The sequence below is a fragment of the Carassius gibelio genome, chromosome B2 (assembly GCF_023724105.1).
Source record: "Carassius gibelio isolate Cgi1373 ecotype wild population from Czech Republic chromosome B2, carGib1.2-hapl.c, whole genome shotgun sequence".
NCBI classification, from domain to species: Eukaryota; Metazoa; Chordata; class Actinopteri; order Cypriniformes; family Cyprinidae; genus Carassius; species Carassius gibelio.
The window spans coordinates 7,906,016-7,923,046 of record NC_068397.1 but is presented as its reverse complement, the minus strand read 5'-3'; the positions used below and the strand labels follow the sequence as shown (position 1 = coordinate 7,923,046).

General features: G+C 39.7%; 1 protein-coding gene across 1 annotated transcript in view; it reads left to right on the top strand.

Annotated features, from left to right (window-relative positions):
* tmtopsa (teleost multiple tissue opsin a) overlaps positions 1–16,376 on the top strand; it is a 144,898-nt gene extending 128,522 nt beyond the window's left edge. The window contains exon 4 of the mRNA XM_052549394.1: positions 14,027–16,376. Within this exon, the coding sequence (XP_052405354.1) occupies positions 14,027–14,272 (246 nt within the window). The 3' untranslated portion in view covers positions 14,273–16,376. The remainder of the gene's footprint in view (positions 1–14,026) is intronic.
* The last annotated feature ends 655 nt before the right edge of the window (positions 16,377–17,031 follow it).

Below are 17,031 nucleotides of genomic sequence, written 5' to 3'. Positions count from 1 at the left end.
TACTACAATGCAACCGGCAATCAGAGGTGTTTAGGTTGGAATCCAACTACTCACGGCTCCATTCACTGCTTTTTTTCCAGTGCTGAGTTCTGTAATGTTCGTTAATTCTTTCTAACACAGACATACAAAAAAAAAAAAAAAAAAAAAAAAAGATTAATTGTGTCAGTGTAGTCACATTCAATTAAATTCAGTTCAATTCAAGTTTATTTGTATAGCGCTTTTTACAATACGAATCGTTACAAAGCAACTTTACAGAAAATTATGTTTCTACAATATTTAGTAGTAGCTTATGGTGGTGACTGTCAGTTTCTGCACGCTTGACAGGATTTTTAAAAAAAATGAATACAAGACGTAGTCAGCTAGACGATGAACATTATTAATATTACTAATTAATAATTATTATATGATTCAGTCACACTTGTAGCAATATTTGTTAGTTCTGTTTGTTGATTCAGGGTTAGCATCATCTGAGGTCCTCTGAGGGTCAGCATCATCTCTTCTCAGGTGTTCTGGGTCCAGACTGGAGCTTGTGTAAATCCTAGTTACCACGGGATGTAAATCCCGTGGCAAAACATAGAAACAAAATAGAGACATCATTAGCATTGCTGCTGATCCAACAAACTAAAATTAGTTTAACCCAAGCTAATGAATAAAAATGCACATTTGATCAGATGCAACTACACTCACAATTTAAGAGATACATTATTCGAATGCTTGGCGAAAGAGATGCGTTTTTAATCTAGATTTAAACAGAGAGAGTGTGTCTGAACCCCGAACATTATCAGGAAGGCTATTCCAGAGTTTGGGAGCCAAATGTGAAAAAGCTCTACCTCCTTTAGTGGACTTTGCTATCCTAGGAACTACCAAAAGTCCAGCGTTTTGTGACCTCAGGGTGCGTGATGGGTTGTAGCGTGGTCGAAGGCTAGTTAGGTACGCAGGAGCTTAACCATTTAGGGCCTTATAGGTAAGTAATGATAATTTGTAACTGATACGGAACTTAATAGGTAGCCAGTGCAGAGACTGTAAAATTGGGGTAATATGATCATATTTTCTTGACCTGGTAAGGACTCTAGCTGCTGCATTTTGGACTACCTGTAGCTTGTTTATTGACGAAGCAGGACAACCACCTAGAAGTGCATTGCAATAGTCCAGTCTAGAGGTCATGAATGCATGAACTAGCTTTTCTGCATCAGAAACAGATAACATGTTTCGTAGCTTGGCAATGTTTCTAAGATGGAAAAATGCAGTTTTTGTAACTTTGGAAATATGATTTTCAAAAGACAAATTGCTGTCTAATATGACACCCAGATTTCTGACTGTAGAGGAAGTAACAGTACATCCGTCTAGTTGCAAATTGTAATCTACAAAATTCTGTGTTGGGGTTTTTGGGTCCAATAATTAATACCTCTGTCTTATCCGAATTTAATTGGAGAAAATTATTTGTCATCCAATCTTTTACATTTTTAACACACTCTGTTAGCTTAGATAATTGAGAAGTTTAATCTGGTCTCGTTGCGATATATAGCTGAGTATCATCAGCATAACAGTGGAAGCTAATTCCGTATTTTCTAATAATATTACCAAGGGACAACATGTATATTGAAAATAGAAGGGACCTAGGACGGATCCTTGTGGCACTCCATATTTTACTGATGATAAATGAGATGACACCCCATTTAAGTAAACAAAATGGTAGTGATATTTTGTGATATTGTGATGAATAAGTGACAGTTTTTAATCAATTTAAAGAGAGCACTCTGTGCATGCTGTATACAATAATATATTTAGAATTTATCCTTAATAAAGGGCCACATACGACACAGAGATAGTTAACTACTACACTATATGGATAAAGATAATAATTAGAAGCAAAGAGTGATGTGATTCTGCAACCAAGCTTAGTACAAACACACGATTTAGGTAAGGAAAGGTTACCAATTATTTTTGTATTGGCTACCATGCCAAATCATGCACACCTGCTTGCTTTTTGGTTTAATTTAACAGTGTTTTGTGAACAAATATGCTTTAATAACAAATACGTGTAAAACTTTACAGTAAGGTTCCGTTAGTTCATGTTAGTTAATATATTAAAAGGGTATTCAAGTGTTAGTTAATTACTGTAAAATGTTACCCAAATAATGTATTTGAAGTGTTCAGCTGAAACGAGTTCAGGTCCCTGTGCAACTGATACTTAATTGCCATTGGCTCATCTGCGTTCGAGGGGAGGGCCTTACATCAAATTAAAGGGGGGGTGAAATGCTATTTCATGCATACTGAGTTTTTTACACTGTTAAAGAGTTGGATTCCCATGCTAAACATGGACAAAGTTTCAAAAATTAAGTTGTACGTTTGAAGGAGTATTTCTGTTCCAAAAATACTACTTCCGGTTTGTCACAAGTTTCGGAAAGTTTTTTTCGAGTATGGCTCTGTGTGACGTTAGATGGAGCGGAATTTCCTTATATGGGTCCTGAGGGCACGTCTGCCGGAAGAGCGCGCGCTCCCATATAGCACAGCACTGAGAGCACATCAGACTTCACTGATCAGAGCGAGAGCGTCGCGAAATGTCACAAAAGGAGTGTGCTTTTGGTTGCCAGGGCAAGACAACCCTGCACAGATTACCAAAAGAGAAACAGCATTAAGGGACCAGTGGATGGATTTATTTTTACAGAGCATCAACGGAGTTGTGCAAGTGTTTGTGTTTGTTCCCCTGCATTTCGAAGATGCTTGTTTTACAAACAAGGTCCAGTTTGACACCGGATTTGCACATTGTTTATTTCTTAAGGATAATGCAGTCCCAACGAAAAAGGGTCACAATCGTGTGTTGGAACCGCAGGCGGTGAGTAAAACTGCTTCAAATATCTCTGTGTTATTAACTTAGCTATCGGCGTGTAAGCACATCAAGTAAACAACATGCGATGTTGTCATCAAACTGCACTTTCCACATGTACAGCTTAAAAAAAAAAAAGACGACAAAGTGGAACTTAGTCATTTTCCAAAACCGCTAAGCAAATATATACAGTTTCAGTACATACCACATAGAGACTGATTGCTGATGCTGCTCTTGTTCAATTTCAGCCTCTGGATCTGATTCTGGGCCATAAATATATGCTGAATCTGACTGTTAGCCATGGTTTGTTTTGGTTGGTTTTGTCCTCACGGTGTCACAGCTTCCAGACGCGTTCAACGCAAAAGCTTACTCGCGCTCGTGATTCTTTAGCTCCGCCCACACGTCACGCCTCCAGTCGCTCGTGTTTTTCCGGGAAAAATCGGTACAGACTATCTTTCTCTTATGAATATAATAAAACTAAAGAGTTTTTGGAGTTATGAAGGATGCAGTACTACTCTATAGGTACTCAAGATTAACAGGATATTGAGTGAAAACGAGCATTTCACCCCCCCCCCCCCTTTAAGCAATTTGACATAAAAAAAAGAAGGAAAAAAAGAGTGCTAATGCAATGAATGATAAGACCATAAGCACTTGAATATACATAATTTCTTTAAACTATTTAATACTGAGCAGTGCTGGACAGTAAAAACAATTTTACTCTATCAGTAACCTTAAGAATACTATTAAGTAGCTGTACTTTATCAGAATATTTTTTACATTTCTGAAAATATAAAATAAAAAATGTGTCCATTCCTTATTGTTTTGATATGAAGAAAATTTGTATTCTCTACAGCAATGCCCTGTTTGTAAACGTAATAATTTTCACCTTCTTGTCTTGTATTGTTTTGTTTAATAACACTGAATAGTTTAATTGACCTTTCAGTAAGTCCCTCCTCTCGAACACAGATGAGCCAATGGCAGTCCAGTATCAGTATTATGGGGAGCAGAACTCAGATATCTTTAGGTTTCAGAGCCATAGAAAAAAAACATTGGAAGATCTGAAGCTCTCGTCAGTTTAAGGGTGTTTATGCTTAATTGGAAAATGAAAATGAATAAAGAAAAAAGGAAAAAGTATGTGCCTATGGTCATTGCAAATCTGACAACAGTCACATAATTCTCCCATTTGCATTGTGATCTGTATTTTTACATATTTATTTTAATATCCTTTATATCCCTCCCTCCATGGCATATTTAAGTCCCACTTGAAGGTCAATCCATGTCCCAGATTTATCAGAAACATCTCAGAAGAAGGTCTGACAGCTATTATTGTCAGACAGTGAGCAACTTTTGTTTGTCCGAGTGAGCAACAGTAACTAAGTGGGACGGGGCTTACCCATATAGGTAAATTGTGGATTTACAGTTTTTTTCAAGCGCTAACAAGCGCTTAACCATACTTCAGATACTTTTTCTAAACTCTTAACACAGACTCACACCTACAAAACACAATTGGCCAAATGGATAATTTTCTTCTCAAAAACACATTTTGTTAAATATATACTAAATCTTCATTTCAAAATAGAACACATCTTTATCTGCACACACCAACTTTACCAAAACACTGGAAATCTGACTCAAAATTATTCTGTCAAAGAATAACACTTGTTTTCACCTCACAAGGTACATGCAGTCAATCAAAGTACACCAGGTTTCAAAATACTGGCTATTGTTGACATTACAAAAACTGCTTAGACTTTTCAGTCTCAGTTTTACAGGTATTTGCATGCAAAACATGCAATTCAATGTTTTACACTAAATTTCTTGGTTAGGAACTGTATGTCCAAATGTACAGTAATGTTCACATTCAAAAGCATTCCAGTAAAAAGCTATTTTTTTCCTTTACAGTTTACTGCAGGAGGTACAGTAGAAACACGGTATGATAGAACAGAAAAGGTTTGAGAGTATTGCTTACAGTGAACAAAATATCCATGAAACATGAGAGCATTCTGAACAAAAAACAACAACAGCAAAAAGCTCAGATATAAAAACTAAAGAAAGGGGGGGGGGGGTAAATAAAAGTAAAATAAAAACAATCTCTCACTGCTCCTGCTCCTCTCACTGCTCTGTCTCCTCTCACTGCATTTCTCACTGCTCCTGCTCCTGCTCCTCTCACTGGGCCTCACTGGGACTGAGGACACTCTTCAAAGTCCTCCTTTTATTGTGTAAGTGTCAATGTAATAGAAAAAAATAACCCCTGCCATTGAGTCTAAGCCAGATTGGAATCAGTTGTGGTTTGCCCAATTTACACAACATAAATCAGCTAAGATATATTGTTTTTGAACTGATATCATTGCAGAAGCAGATGTTTTTATACTGTATCTAAGGTTTGGAACATTGTTTTTGCTATTGTGGGATGTTGTGTGTTAACATTTGTAAATACTACAAAAACGATCCATAATATTGTTGGGAGGTATAGCTTGTCTGTTCAGAAAATGTAAGCATTCTGGAAATGTGTTCAATGACTCCATATTGTGTGAAAACGACATGAAATGTGTGAATGGTATGGCCACAATAGACAGATACTGTGCTAATTGTGTTTAGAGTTTTGAAAATGTGACAACTGCTTGGACAAATGCTTGTTAGCGACTGAAAAAAACTGTAACATCGGATAGGAACTCTAATTAAGTGATTCAGTCAGAGAGAGCTTCAGTCTTAAGATTGCTCTTGTCCCACTGAAAATCAGCCACAAACTGGGAGTAATATGATGCAAAGAGCTCAAAGAGTGCTGACTCATAATAATTCATAATAATGTCTGACATCCTAACCAAGTAACCAGGCCATGGTCAAATGTTTTATTGGCTCAGGGATTCCCAGTGACCTACCATACGTAGTTGAAGTTAAAATGTAATTTATTAATTTGAAAGCATATTCACCTTTGTGGTTCTCTGGTGTCAGCTAATAGTTTTCATGTAAAGAAGTAAATATGTTCTATTTTGATTTGTTTTTATTTTTAAATTATTTAATTTCAAATGTAATACATTTTTAGCTTTTCATCAACCCCACTGTGTCCTCACAAACACAGATTATAGAAACTCTTCTTTAGCCAGTCAGAAGGCTTTCAGGATGCTTTCTGTCTGTCAATCATTTTGTGCATTTTGTGAGTTCACCGCTGGCAGTCCACATATAGAATGCTGGAAGCTAGGAGTGTAACTGAAAATGTATTTAATTCAGTGGCTAAGTATGGTGGTTATAGACCAGAGCTAAAAGCTGAATAAAATACAATAAATAGCTTTTAATTATTCAGCAGTCATTTATTTACAGAAAGTGTGTTGTTTTTCAGGTCACTGAAGAGTTAGATATCTATTTTGAAATAATCTGCATATTTGAAAAGAACCAGAGACACAATATAGATATAAACCACTTTTTTTTCTTTTTGGCATGAGTTTAGGTTAGTCATACTCTGTGTTCCATGCCACTCAAATTCTGATTGTTTCAAATCTATCAGTGTACTGCATGAATGAATGAGTGATGTTTCCGGATATTCATCACATTCTAGTCGATGAAGAAAGATTCTCCTGTATGTCATTTTCAGTCTTCAATTCCTCCCAGCCCGTAACTATGGAAACTGTGAGTTGAGGCGAGTTGAAGACTAAAAATGCTGTACAGATTCAAGTAACATTTCTTGGCCAGCAACGTCCTTCGGCGATTCTGGGAACAGAACATCTCCGGTGAGTCTGGCCCTGTGTTTTCTCCCATAGTGTTTGATAACTGTGACTCAAATATCTGTTAGATATCAAACTTGATCCACTGAATGTATGGGTATGACTGAAGCTATGGATTTCACATAGTTTTTACGGTTTGATAGTTTTCAACTGTTTAATTACTGTAATCTTTAGTATTAGACCAGTGAAGATGAATTTTAATAATGAAACATGCATATTACAAATGTTGATGTCTGATGTAGCCAAACTTTGCTCCTGACAAAACATTTGGATTTCCTTTATGACACTTTGAAGTGATGTGCCATCTATATTTAATATCAGTTTAGCGCAGCTGTGAAATAATTCTTAAAGCTGCAGTAGGGAACTTTTTACGCTCTAGCGGTTAATAAACAGAACTGCTTGCGTCTTGTGGAAGAACATCGTAGCCGGAGCTACTTCTCTCTGTTTATGTCTATGAAGAATCACAAAGGTACTGGGTTACTCCGCCGCTGTACCCCCGAAGCAATCTTAAATAGTCCGAATATAAACACTTATTATAGGTGTACCCTAGTGATTCAGGACAAGCTAAAAACACGGTTTGGAAAATGGATTCATGGTGTACTCGCTTATTATGTTCATTTTTCTACATTTTGAACACAAACAAAGTTACAGACCGCAGCTCTGATTGGTTGTTTTTTACCGGGAGCGCATGACTTTCTGCAAATGGCAATAGGACCACTGGGAGGAGCCAGAGGAGCTTGATTTTTTCACAGATTATCTGTTTCATATTCTACTGTCAGGACATAATGACAGGTTTAATAAATATGTAAAAAATATTTTTTTTACAGAAGTTCCCTACAGCACCTTTAACATCTTAAATTTTATTAGACCAAATTAAGTAGCATTGCTATCATATTAAATGGTGGATGACAGCTGTAGCTGGAGAGGAATGTTATATTATTTCCTTTTAACTAATTTTATGAAGTAATGCTAGTGATGTTAAATCGTCAACTGAAGACGATTTAACATCACTTTAAACTTCCACTAGCTACTACTGAAGCATGATATTATTTCTACTTGAAAGTTTGTAAAAAAATATATATAAAATAAAAAAAAAAACTGTGTGTACAATATTTATTTTTTCCTTTGGGACTATTAACTAGTCTTTCTCTATCTGTAGGTCACTACGAGTTATGTCGAATGGCATATGGGGTCTCACTTGGGAGGCCAATCATCTCTGAGTTGAAGAGAAAACGCCAATGAAAATTGGCTAGTGGATTTAACATACCTGAGCCACTCCCCGTGCCAACAGGTATAAATAGGGCGACAGGTGCATCCACTCGTTAGGATTTTTGCTTCGGAGCCTAGTGGTTTTATGAAAGATTTTATACTCAACAAAGCCATTCATCTGCTGTGTCGGGAAGCTGTTCTGGTTGGTGGTATGGCACAAACAGCGGTGTCCCTTTCAGCGATTCCCCTGGGCGCTTCAACTAAGAGAGTAAATTTCCTAAAAGAGCAAATCACGGACGATTCGCGTCTTTATAAAGACGCCGTTTCGTCCGCGTCCTTCTGGATACGGTCGTTTCCTGTTCTTTGACAACGGCCACGTTCGTTGTATTCCATGTCTGGGCATTCAGCACGCTGAAGGCGCGTTCGTGGATGGTTCATGCACGCACTGCGTGTGTGACCATGGTAACGCTGCGATCGTGTCTCTCCTTTCTTAAAGGGAAAGGAGCAGACCCCTCTGTCACTACCCGTTCCGGTTTCTCTGTCACGCGCAGAGGACCGCCGGCTAGTGCTCTGGGAGATTTGAAGGTGACAGTGAGAGCTTCTCCGCCGGGCCACGCCCCACGGACCTCTTACCCCTTCCACAGTGTTTGTCCTGTGTGGCTGCTGGGTGATTTTGCTGGGCTGTCTTATGGCAGTCCCAACGGGTCATTCAGTTTGCCGCCGGGGATCAGATGTTGATTGCAGCATCGGGGATGGGCTGTTGACCTCTGTGGATGAAGATTCGGCGGGGCTGCCCCCCTCCGGTGTTGTCGCCACTGCCGAGTTGGACCCAGAGTTGACAGCCGTGCTTGCCCGGGCAGCTGTGAGCATCAGTATGGAGGTGAATGCACTGCCAGCCCTGAGTGCTCATGGCTGTTTGATTGGTTCTCAGTGTAGAGCGCGGCTCACAACCTCGTTTTACTCTGGTTCCTTTCTTCCCGGATGTGCATGGGGAAGTGATGTAGTCGTGGATGGCCCCTTTTTATGGCCGGAAGCAGCTCATTTTGTTCCTCCGTCCTCACTACCCTTGGCGGGGAAGCTAGGGGTGCGTTGACATTCCCCGGCAGGAGAATGAGATTGTGGTGCACTTTTGTCCGCAAAACGCCGCCACTGGGAGGAATAGTCCGCACCTCTCACCCAAGGCCTGTAAGCTGTCGGCCGCGTTCGCTACCAAGGCTTACAGTGCTGCAGGCCAAGCTGCAGCTATCCTGCAAACTCAGCAAGCCAAGGCTTTAACAAATGCACGAGGGTAGAACCAACCCGAGTTTGATGCAGGAGCCGCTGCGCATGGCGACTGACCTCCCCCTTCCGGGTGACGGAAGTCACGATGCAGTCCCTCGGGAAGGCGATTTCCACTCGCCTCGATTCAGCCCCTGGTCGGACCTTGTCTTTCTACAGGACCGGCGTGCCCTTAGAACAAGTGTCCCGGCATGTTGTTGTCACAACAGATGCCTCCAGCACGGGCTGGGGTGTGACATGCAACAGGCAGGCAGCTTCAGGGTCCTGGAAAGGACCTCGACTGCTTTGGCACATCAACTGTCTTGAGTTGCTGGCAGTGCAGGGAGGACGAGGAACAGGTCCTGTTGGTTGCGCCTTACTGGCCCACCCGGACCTGGTTTTCGGAACTCATGCTCCTCGTGACAGCCCCTCCCAGGCACATACCTTAAGCTCTGCCCCCAGCGGTGGTAGACACTATAACTCAGGCTAGAGCCCTCTCTACGAGGCAGGCCTCTGCTCTGAAGTCTTTTCATGAATTGGTGTTCTTCTCATTGTGAAGACCCCCGAAGACGCCTGGTCAGAGCCATGCTTTTTTTCCTGCAAGAAAGGTTGGAGTGTGTGCTGTCACCCTCCACCCTGAAAGTGCATGTTGCTGCCATTGCAGCCCATCAGAATGCAGTGGACGGCCGGTACTTGAGGAAGCATGACCTGATCGTTAGGTTCCTGAGGGGTGCCAGAAGGTTACATCCTCCTATGACACCCCTGATTCCCTCCTGGGACCTCTCTATTGTCCTGGTGGGACTTCAGAGGGATCCCTTTGAGCCGCTGGATTCAGTCGAGCTTAAGTTCCTGTCTCTCAAGACAGTGCTCCTGGTCGCGCTCACTTCCATCAAAAGGATTGGGGACCTCCAAGCATTTTCGGTAAGTGAAGAGTGCCTTGTGTTCGGGCCGGCCTACTCTCACGTTGTCCTGAGACCACGGCCGGGATACGTGTCCAAGGTTCCCACCTCTCCCTTCCGAGACCAGGTGGTGAACCTGCAAGCGCTGCCCCTGTAGGAGGCAGATCCAGCCTTGCCGTTGCTGTGTCCCGTAAAAGTGCTTTGCATATACGTGGACCGCACCCAGAGCTTCAGAAGCTCTGAGCAGCTCCTGGTCTGCTTTGGAGGTCAGCAGGAGGGAAAGGCTGTCTCCAAGCAGAGGTTGGCCAACTGGATAGTGGATGCCATCGCCTTGGCCTACCATTCCCAAGGCGAGCCGTGCCCTCTGGGGGTGAGGGCCCACTCCACATGGAGTATGGCCTCCTCCTATGCGCTGGCGCACGGTGCCTCTCTGGCAGATTTATGTCGAGCTGCGGGCTGGGTGACATCCAACACCTTTGCGAGGTTTTACAACCTCCGTGTAGAGCCAGTTTCTTCCCGTGTGTTGGGTAACAGGTAATTGGCGGGAAGGGCTGGCTGGGTGTCGAGCTTGCTGCGCCATTCCCCCTAAAACGGGGATGTGAGTCCCTTTCTTCTCCCAGTAGAGTTCCCTGGTTTGTGTACCCTGGTCGAGCATCCTCCAGCACCCTCAGCAGTCAGACTTGGCAAAGCAGTCTGTCGCCAGGCCCAGTACTGCTGTTAGCATGCCCGTAGTTCCGGTCAGCCCCTGTACTGGGCTAGGTGTTCATATGGCTTGATTCCCTACTGGTAATCCCATATGTGTATTCTTCCACGGTAAGGTTTCCCTCTTGGCAAACCCGTGTCTTCCTTTGACGGACCCGCTCTGTCAGTCTCTTCCGCCAGGTGTTCCATCCCTACTCTAAGGTAGGACCTGCCTCAGAGACCCATTCCATATGTAGTACTGCCCCCCCGGGCCAGTCTATATCAGTATCTCCACATGTCACCTCCCTACGGGTCGGATATGGTCTCCGTAGCGACCATTTCCTAAGGCTCGCTTCCCCATCGTCTTGCCAAGCTTTAAAAACAAATAGGGAAAATTTAAAGCAATCTTTCTCCGAAGGTTGAAATCCCTTCCACTAACTTTGTGTGGGCGGAACAGCAGCGTGGTCTTCTCCAGCAGCGATGTACTCTCCCTTTGGCCCCTTCGGTACCAAGGACAGTGAATTTGCACTGGGGCTTTGGGAAGGTTACAACCTTAAGCATAGCTTTTGTGGCATGCCAGGGCTTGTCGACAATTGCAGCGCCACAGGGTTGTGATGGTGTTCAGGTTGTGGCGTTTTCCATAGGACCCCATATGTCGTTCGACATAACTCGTAGTGACCGACAGATAGGGAACGTCTTGGTTACGTACATAACCCTCATTCCCTGATGGAGGGAACTGAGACGTTATGTCCCCATGCCACAACCTTGAACCGGTCGCTGTTGCCGGGACACGTTCTCGGCTCCTCAGCGTAAAAACTAATGAGTGGATGCACCTGTCGCCCTATTTATACCCGTTGGCACAGGGAGTGACTCAGGTATGTTAAATCCACTAGCCAATTTTCATTGGCGTTTTCTCTTAAATTCAGAGATGATTGGCCTCCCAAGTGAGACCCCATATGTCGTTCGACATAACGTCCCCATTCCCTCCATCAGGGAACGAGGGTTACGTACGTAACCGAGACGTTATCAGTAAAATATGAAATGTCATGAATTAGATAAGCAAGCCATAAGTAATTTTGTGGTTTTAACTCTCTGTAACGATAAAACCTTTGTACTCATCGGGAAGAAGGAGGCGGGAACCGGTGCACAATCAAATAAAGACTTTAATATTCAAAAATAAACAAAACAGCGCGTCAGCCCCTCACGGCGACTGACGCGCACAAATAAAAGCCAAAACATAAAATATTGTCCAGGCCTGGTCCTTTCTCGTCCTTCACGGTCGTCACTCCAGTTTTATATCCTTCCATCTCCTACGTGGGACTCGATACTGGCGGTGGGGCGCAGGTGTAGCTCATCTCCAATCACTACACCTGGCCTCACTCTTCGTTCCCACCCCTCTCGGCCCCGCCCCACTCGCCACACTCTCAATAGTCACAGTCACAGGAAATAAAAATGGAAGTAATCAAATAACAAGTCTATTTCACACCACTTCAATAAGCAGTGAAAAATGATGCATATGTATTTCATTGACCATACTAATAGACTAAACCATTTATATTGCATGTGTAAGCTGAGCGGTGTTAGCAGTAGTTTCAGCATTAAGCTGAAATTACGGAGAAAAAATAAAAATATGTCTGTAGTTTGTGTGAAATTACAATTTAACAAATAAAAAAAATAAAAAATGTATGTTACAATTGTGCGATATAAAGTCACAATTATCTTTTTTATATGTACTTTCTGGAAGAAACAGACTTCTATACTTTTGTTCTACAGCAGAAACAGTGTCAGTGTGAAAGGACCTCACATGCCTGCTGTTGCTAACGCATGTGGTGTGAAAAGGCCTCTATGGCACAGACAGAGGGGTTATGAATCAATAATGTTCAGTCATGTCCCATTCCACTTTAAAAATGTTTGGGACAAATCCTGGGAATGTGATAAGCTCTCTGAATTTTTGTGTTGAGTATTTTCATTTGATTTTTTTGTTTGTTTGCTTGTTTTTACTTTTCACACTGTTTTGCCTTTGTACATGAAATTAAATACATGCTCTTCTCACTAATGAATTGCAATTCTAGATGGTTATAATTTCCCATACCCCTATCACGTATCATTGTGTCTAAATGTTGGATCTTTTTCATTTCTTGAGGAAATGTAGTTGACTATAAGTATACATAGCAGATTGCGTATACTAAGTACACTACGTTTTCTTAAGGGAAGTGACATCACAAACCTGGATGTGTCTCTCATTTGAAAGATCACAATGTAGTTAAAACCACTAATAACAGAAGTTTGTACTGTGGCAGGTGCAGGGTCTTTACATGAAAAGCCCCTAGAATTTTAAATTATAATGTTTCCCTCTAGTCTGAAGAGCAATATTATTGAGAGCATTTAAAGCTTTGTTTTTCCCTTTTTGTACCACACTTCAAATTTTCAGATTTTTTAACCTTGGCCCTTTCAATGTGCAATGTTGATGAATTGTCTTTATTATAATATACTTTGTTAAAATTTTGTACAGTATGTTTGTTTTCATTTCTCTAGACCTCAACTTTGTATTACATAAAAACAGATACATTAATTGATACAGCACCATTAAATGACAAGTCCACTTTGTGCTTTATTATGCCTGATTATTATGTCACTGCTTATTTCAGTCACTCACCTTTGTTACCATTATCAGTGACACCTGCTGCACCCCCACTCCACACACACACACACAACCCCCATCTCTCTTTTTTTCTACTCTGAATGGAATCAGCACAATTACTTCAGGTTACTCTCAGACATTTAAATACAGCCATGGAAATAATTGATCCAGTGTATAGTCTCAGTGATTATTCCATTTCAAATTGTATAATTGTTCTGTTTAGAGGTACAAGTAAAATGAAATTAACTGATAATTCGATACCATTTAGAAATGGCACTGTTGATGAATGTGAATAGTTTTCTCTTTACAAATGGCAAAACTGATAATAGGGTTGTTTGCATAAAAGAAAAAGGTATTTTTCTAATCAGAATTCCTAAATGAGCTGTAATTGTTGTCTAAGCCCAGCCATGGCTGATGGGCTTATAGTTGCTAGCAGGGGGGAAATTATTCATTAGTGGCATGCAGCACTTAAAAAGTGGAGGTACTGAAATTAATGTGGATATTTTCACTTGCAAGGTCATATGAAATTAAAGCACTGAGAGAAACTAATCAACCTTACTGTAGTGTTTAATGCAATTTTTCAAACTTATGATGCTTACTCTCTCTGAAGTATTGTTATTATAAAGCACAAATTGAAAAGGCTTATTTTACATTTAAATAATAAAATCATCAACACTATAAAGGCTTTGAATTTTAAGGGCTTAATTCTAAAACTAATTACTGCATGTGTGGAATATCTTAGCGTTGTTGATCTAATGCCTTTTACTTGTTTGTCTGGGTTTATCTGTATTAGTTCTACAGGTGTTTCAGGGCTCTTTTCAACTGTGACAAACTCCAGCGAGGTTCCAGTCTGAAAAGTTCTTCAAAGGTAACTAAACCTGTTCGGCCTGGACGGCGCACAGACAACTTTACTTTTGTGGTTGCTTCATTGGGACCCACAGTGCTGCCCAACCAGGCAAACCCAGCGGAGGACCGCCCTCTATCAACAGATAATGCCAAACCTGCAGTGGTTTCCCTTGTGGCCCATTATAATGGTTGAGAGTTATTCTGCTTTGAAAAATGGTGACACTTGAAGAAACTTTTCACATAAAATGAGGCAAAGGCGGTGTGAGATTTGGAGGATTTTACAAGAATATTGCGTATAAGTACTATAACAAACGGGAAAATGAAAGAATCCTGAGAGAGGCTGATTTTTTGGAGTTTATTTTTAAGCTCTACCCTACCGTATATGTTTCTGTTATCCAACAAAAGGGTGTTATATTCTTGCAGTAATATGTAGCTAGCAGTTCCAAATTTTCTTTGAATTCTGCAGATATTAAGATGACTATTTTTGTAGACCGGTCCAAATGGTCTGCTGAGAGAAAAATACTATTCTCAGTACAGTAAACAACAGCTGTCAAGTGTTTGACACTCTTTTTTTTAATAGTCCAGATGAGAAAACAATATTTATATCAATGTACAACTTGTAAGGGTTTTTCTACATCTATTCATTTTTCTTTTCATAAGAGAAGATGGGTATGACTTTTTTCAATGGGTTTCAAACATTGTAAGCACTGTTACTGTATGGACTGTGAATGTATGTTACAGCTTCTGTTTTATATAATATATAAAAATTTATATAATATAATTTGTTTTGTGAACATATAGGTTAGAAGTATTTGCTAATTCAAGCATTTTTGTTCAGATGTTTAACAAATACATGATACAAACTATAGTGATTTTGGTCCCAATTTATATTAGGTGGCCTTAACTACTATGTACTTACATAAAAAAAATAAGTACAATGTACTTATTGTGTTCATAGTATTGTAAAACACTTTTGCTGCTATTGAGGTGGGATGGGGTAAGGTTAGGGAGAGGGTTGGAGGTATGGGTAAGTTTAAGGGTGGGTTAAGGTGTAAAGTATGGGTCAACAGTGTAATTATAAATGTAATTACAGAAATTAAATACAGATGTAATTACATGTCGTTTTTTTTATATAAGTAAAATGTAAAACATGTATGTACACAATAAGTACATTGTACTAAATTATTAATTAAAATGTAAGTACATAGTTGTTAAGGCCACTTAATAGAGAGAAGAATAAAAGGAAAAGAAAGGAAAATATTGTATTGTGATATGACAGTTAACAATTTAGATCATGTGTCTGCATTTCAATATTTGTTATACATAACTGCATTTTAAGGACAAAATACTGATGTAGGAATGTAAAATATTGATGTATATTTACATGAAAAATCTGGTATGTATTATACCATTTATTAATTCTCTATAGGATTTCAGTGACAACCACTTCTATGTTATAATTTTTTAATTTTTAATTTTTATTTGTATTGTGAGGCTGGAGATTTATGTGCTCCTGGGGAATTCCAGTTTTATCATTCAATTAACATATCAAATTAGTAACATTCTCCAACATATTCCATTTAGAAACATGTACATCTGAATTTACAGTGTTTTTTACTGTAAATTTACTAGATGAGCAGAACATAAGTTCAGGGGTCTGTAATGTTTTGAGAGTAAGATGTTTTTTTAAAAGCTCTTTTAAGCATTTTATTCAGCTTACTTCTGTGTGGGCTTCTGTAAATGAAGAATGAACTTAATTTGTTGTGCATGACCTGTGTTTATGTTCATTTACCCATGCAGAAATGCTGTCGTCATATTTGTTTGTATTTGCAAATTTTATGTGTGAATCAATAATGCAGTAAATATCAGATCAATGCAAAATGAGAACTCCACAGTTACACCAGTATTTTTGCAGGAATGCAGGCAGGTAAAGAAATGTGGAAGACCTGCAAATAATTCTGGAAATCATCTACTGTATATTTAGACTGTTACAATTTATTATTATTATTATTAAAATTCTACCATACTTTTGAGATTAATGATTATAATGATGTGAAAGAAACTAATTATGTAAAAAATGTTAACATCAGTAATGTATACATTTCTAAACATCACTTGTCCACAATATCATATAGCGGATGGAAACATACTGCTATGACCTTTGTGTGTGCAGTGAGTATGATTTAAAATGTATTATTTTACAATATTTATCTTTATAAAGTGTGAAAATCTCAAGCCAAAGTTGTTACATTTGAGATCTTAACACAGTTTGATCAATAAAGGTCTTTTGAAAGCAATGTGGCCTGTTTCACATTATGTATGAGATTTCCACGACAGAAACCTCTGGTTTATATCAACAGTCAAAAGTCAAGTACGTTACTATCCCCTTAAATGTGGAGAAGATGATTATGTGACTTGACAAAATGGCAGTGTGTAAAGAAGTTAAACTGTCGGTCAGGCAAAAGTTTTACAGGATTTCTGTTTTAGGTTTATATGGACTTCGGAAATAAGCTTGTACTTTGCAGTTAACTTCCAAAACAGAAGACAATTCAACTCTCGTAAATTTAGTAATAAATAAATAAATAAATAAAAAATGAAAGTAAACAAACAGTAAGTAGGCAAACTGGGAATTTATGGTTAACCAACTGATGTCATCGCTCTTAAGCCTTATTTTTCAAGTTCCTGTCCTGATATTCATGACGGTTCCTGCATTCAAAGCAGGAGCCTATCTTAGCATCTTGAAGCAGAAAATTGGTTAAATAAAACAAATACCATCAAAACTGTTTGGAGTCCATGTGCCCATACCAGTACTAGTGAAGTCACAGACACACTGTCCCTATAGGGCACATTTAAGAAGCACTTACAAGTCTGCTTATCAACTCCCAATTCATTACAGCCATCCACCGTCCTCCCCTTATAATGAGGCATTAAACTTATTAACATTCAGTAAAA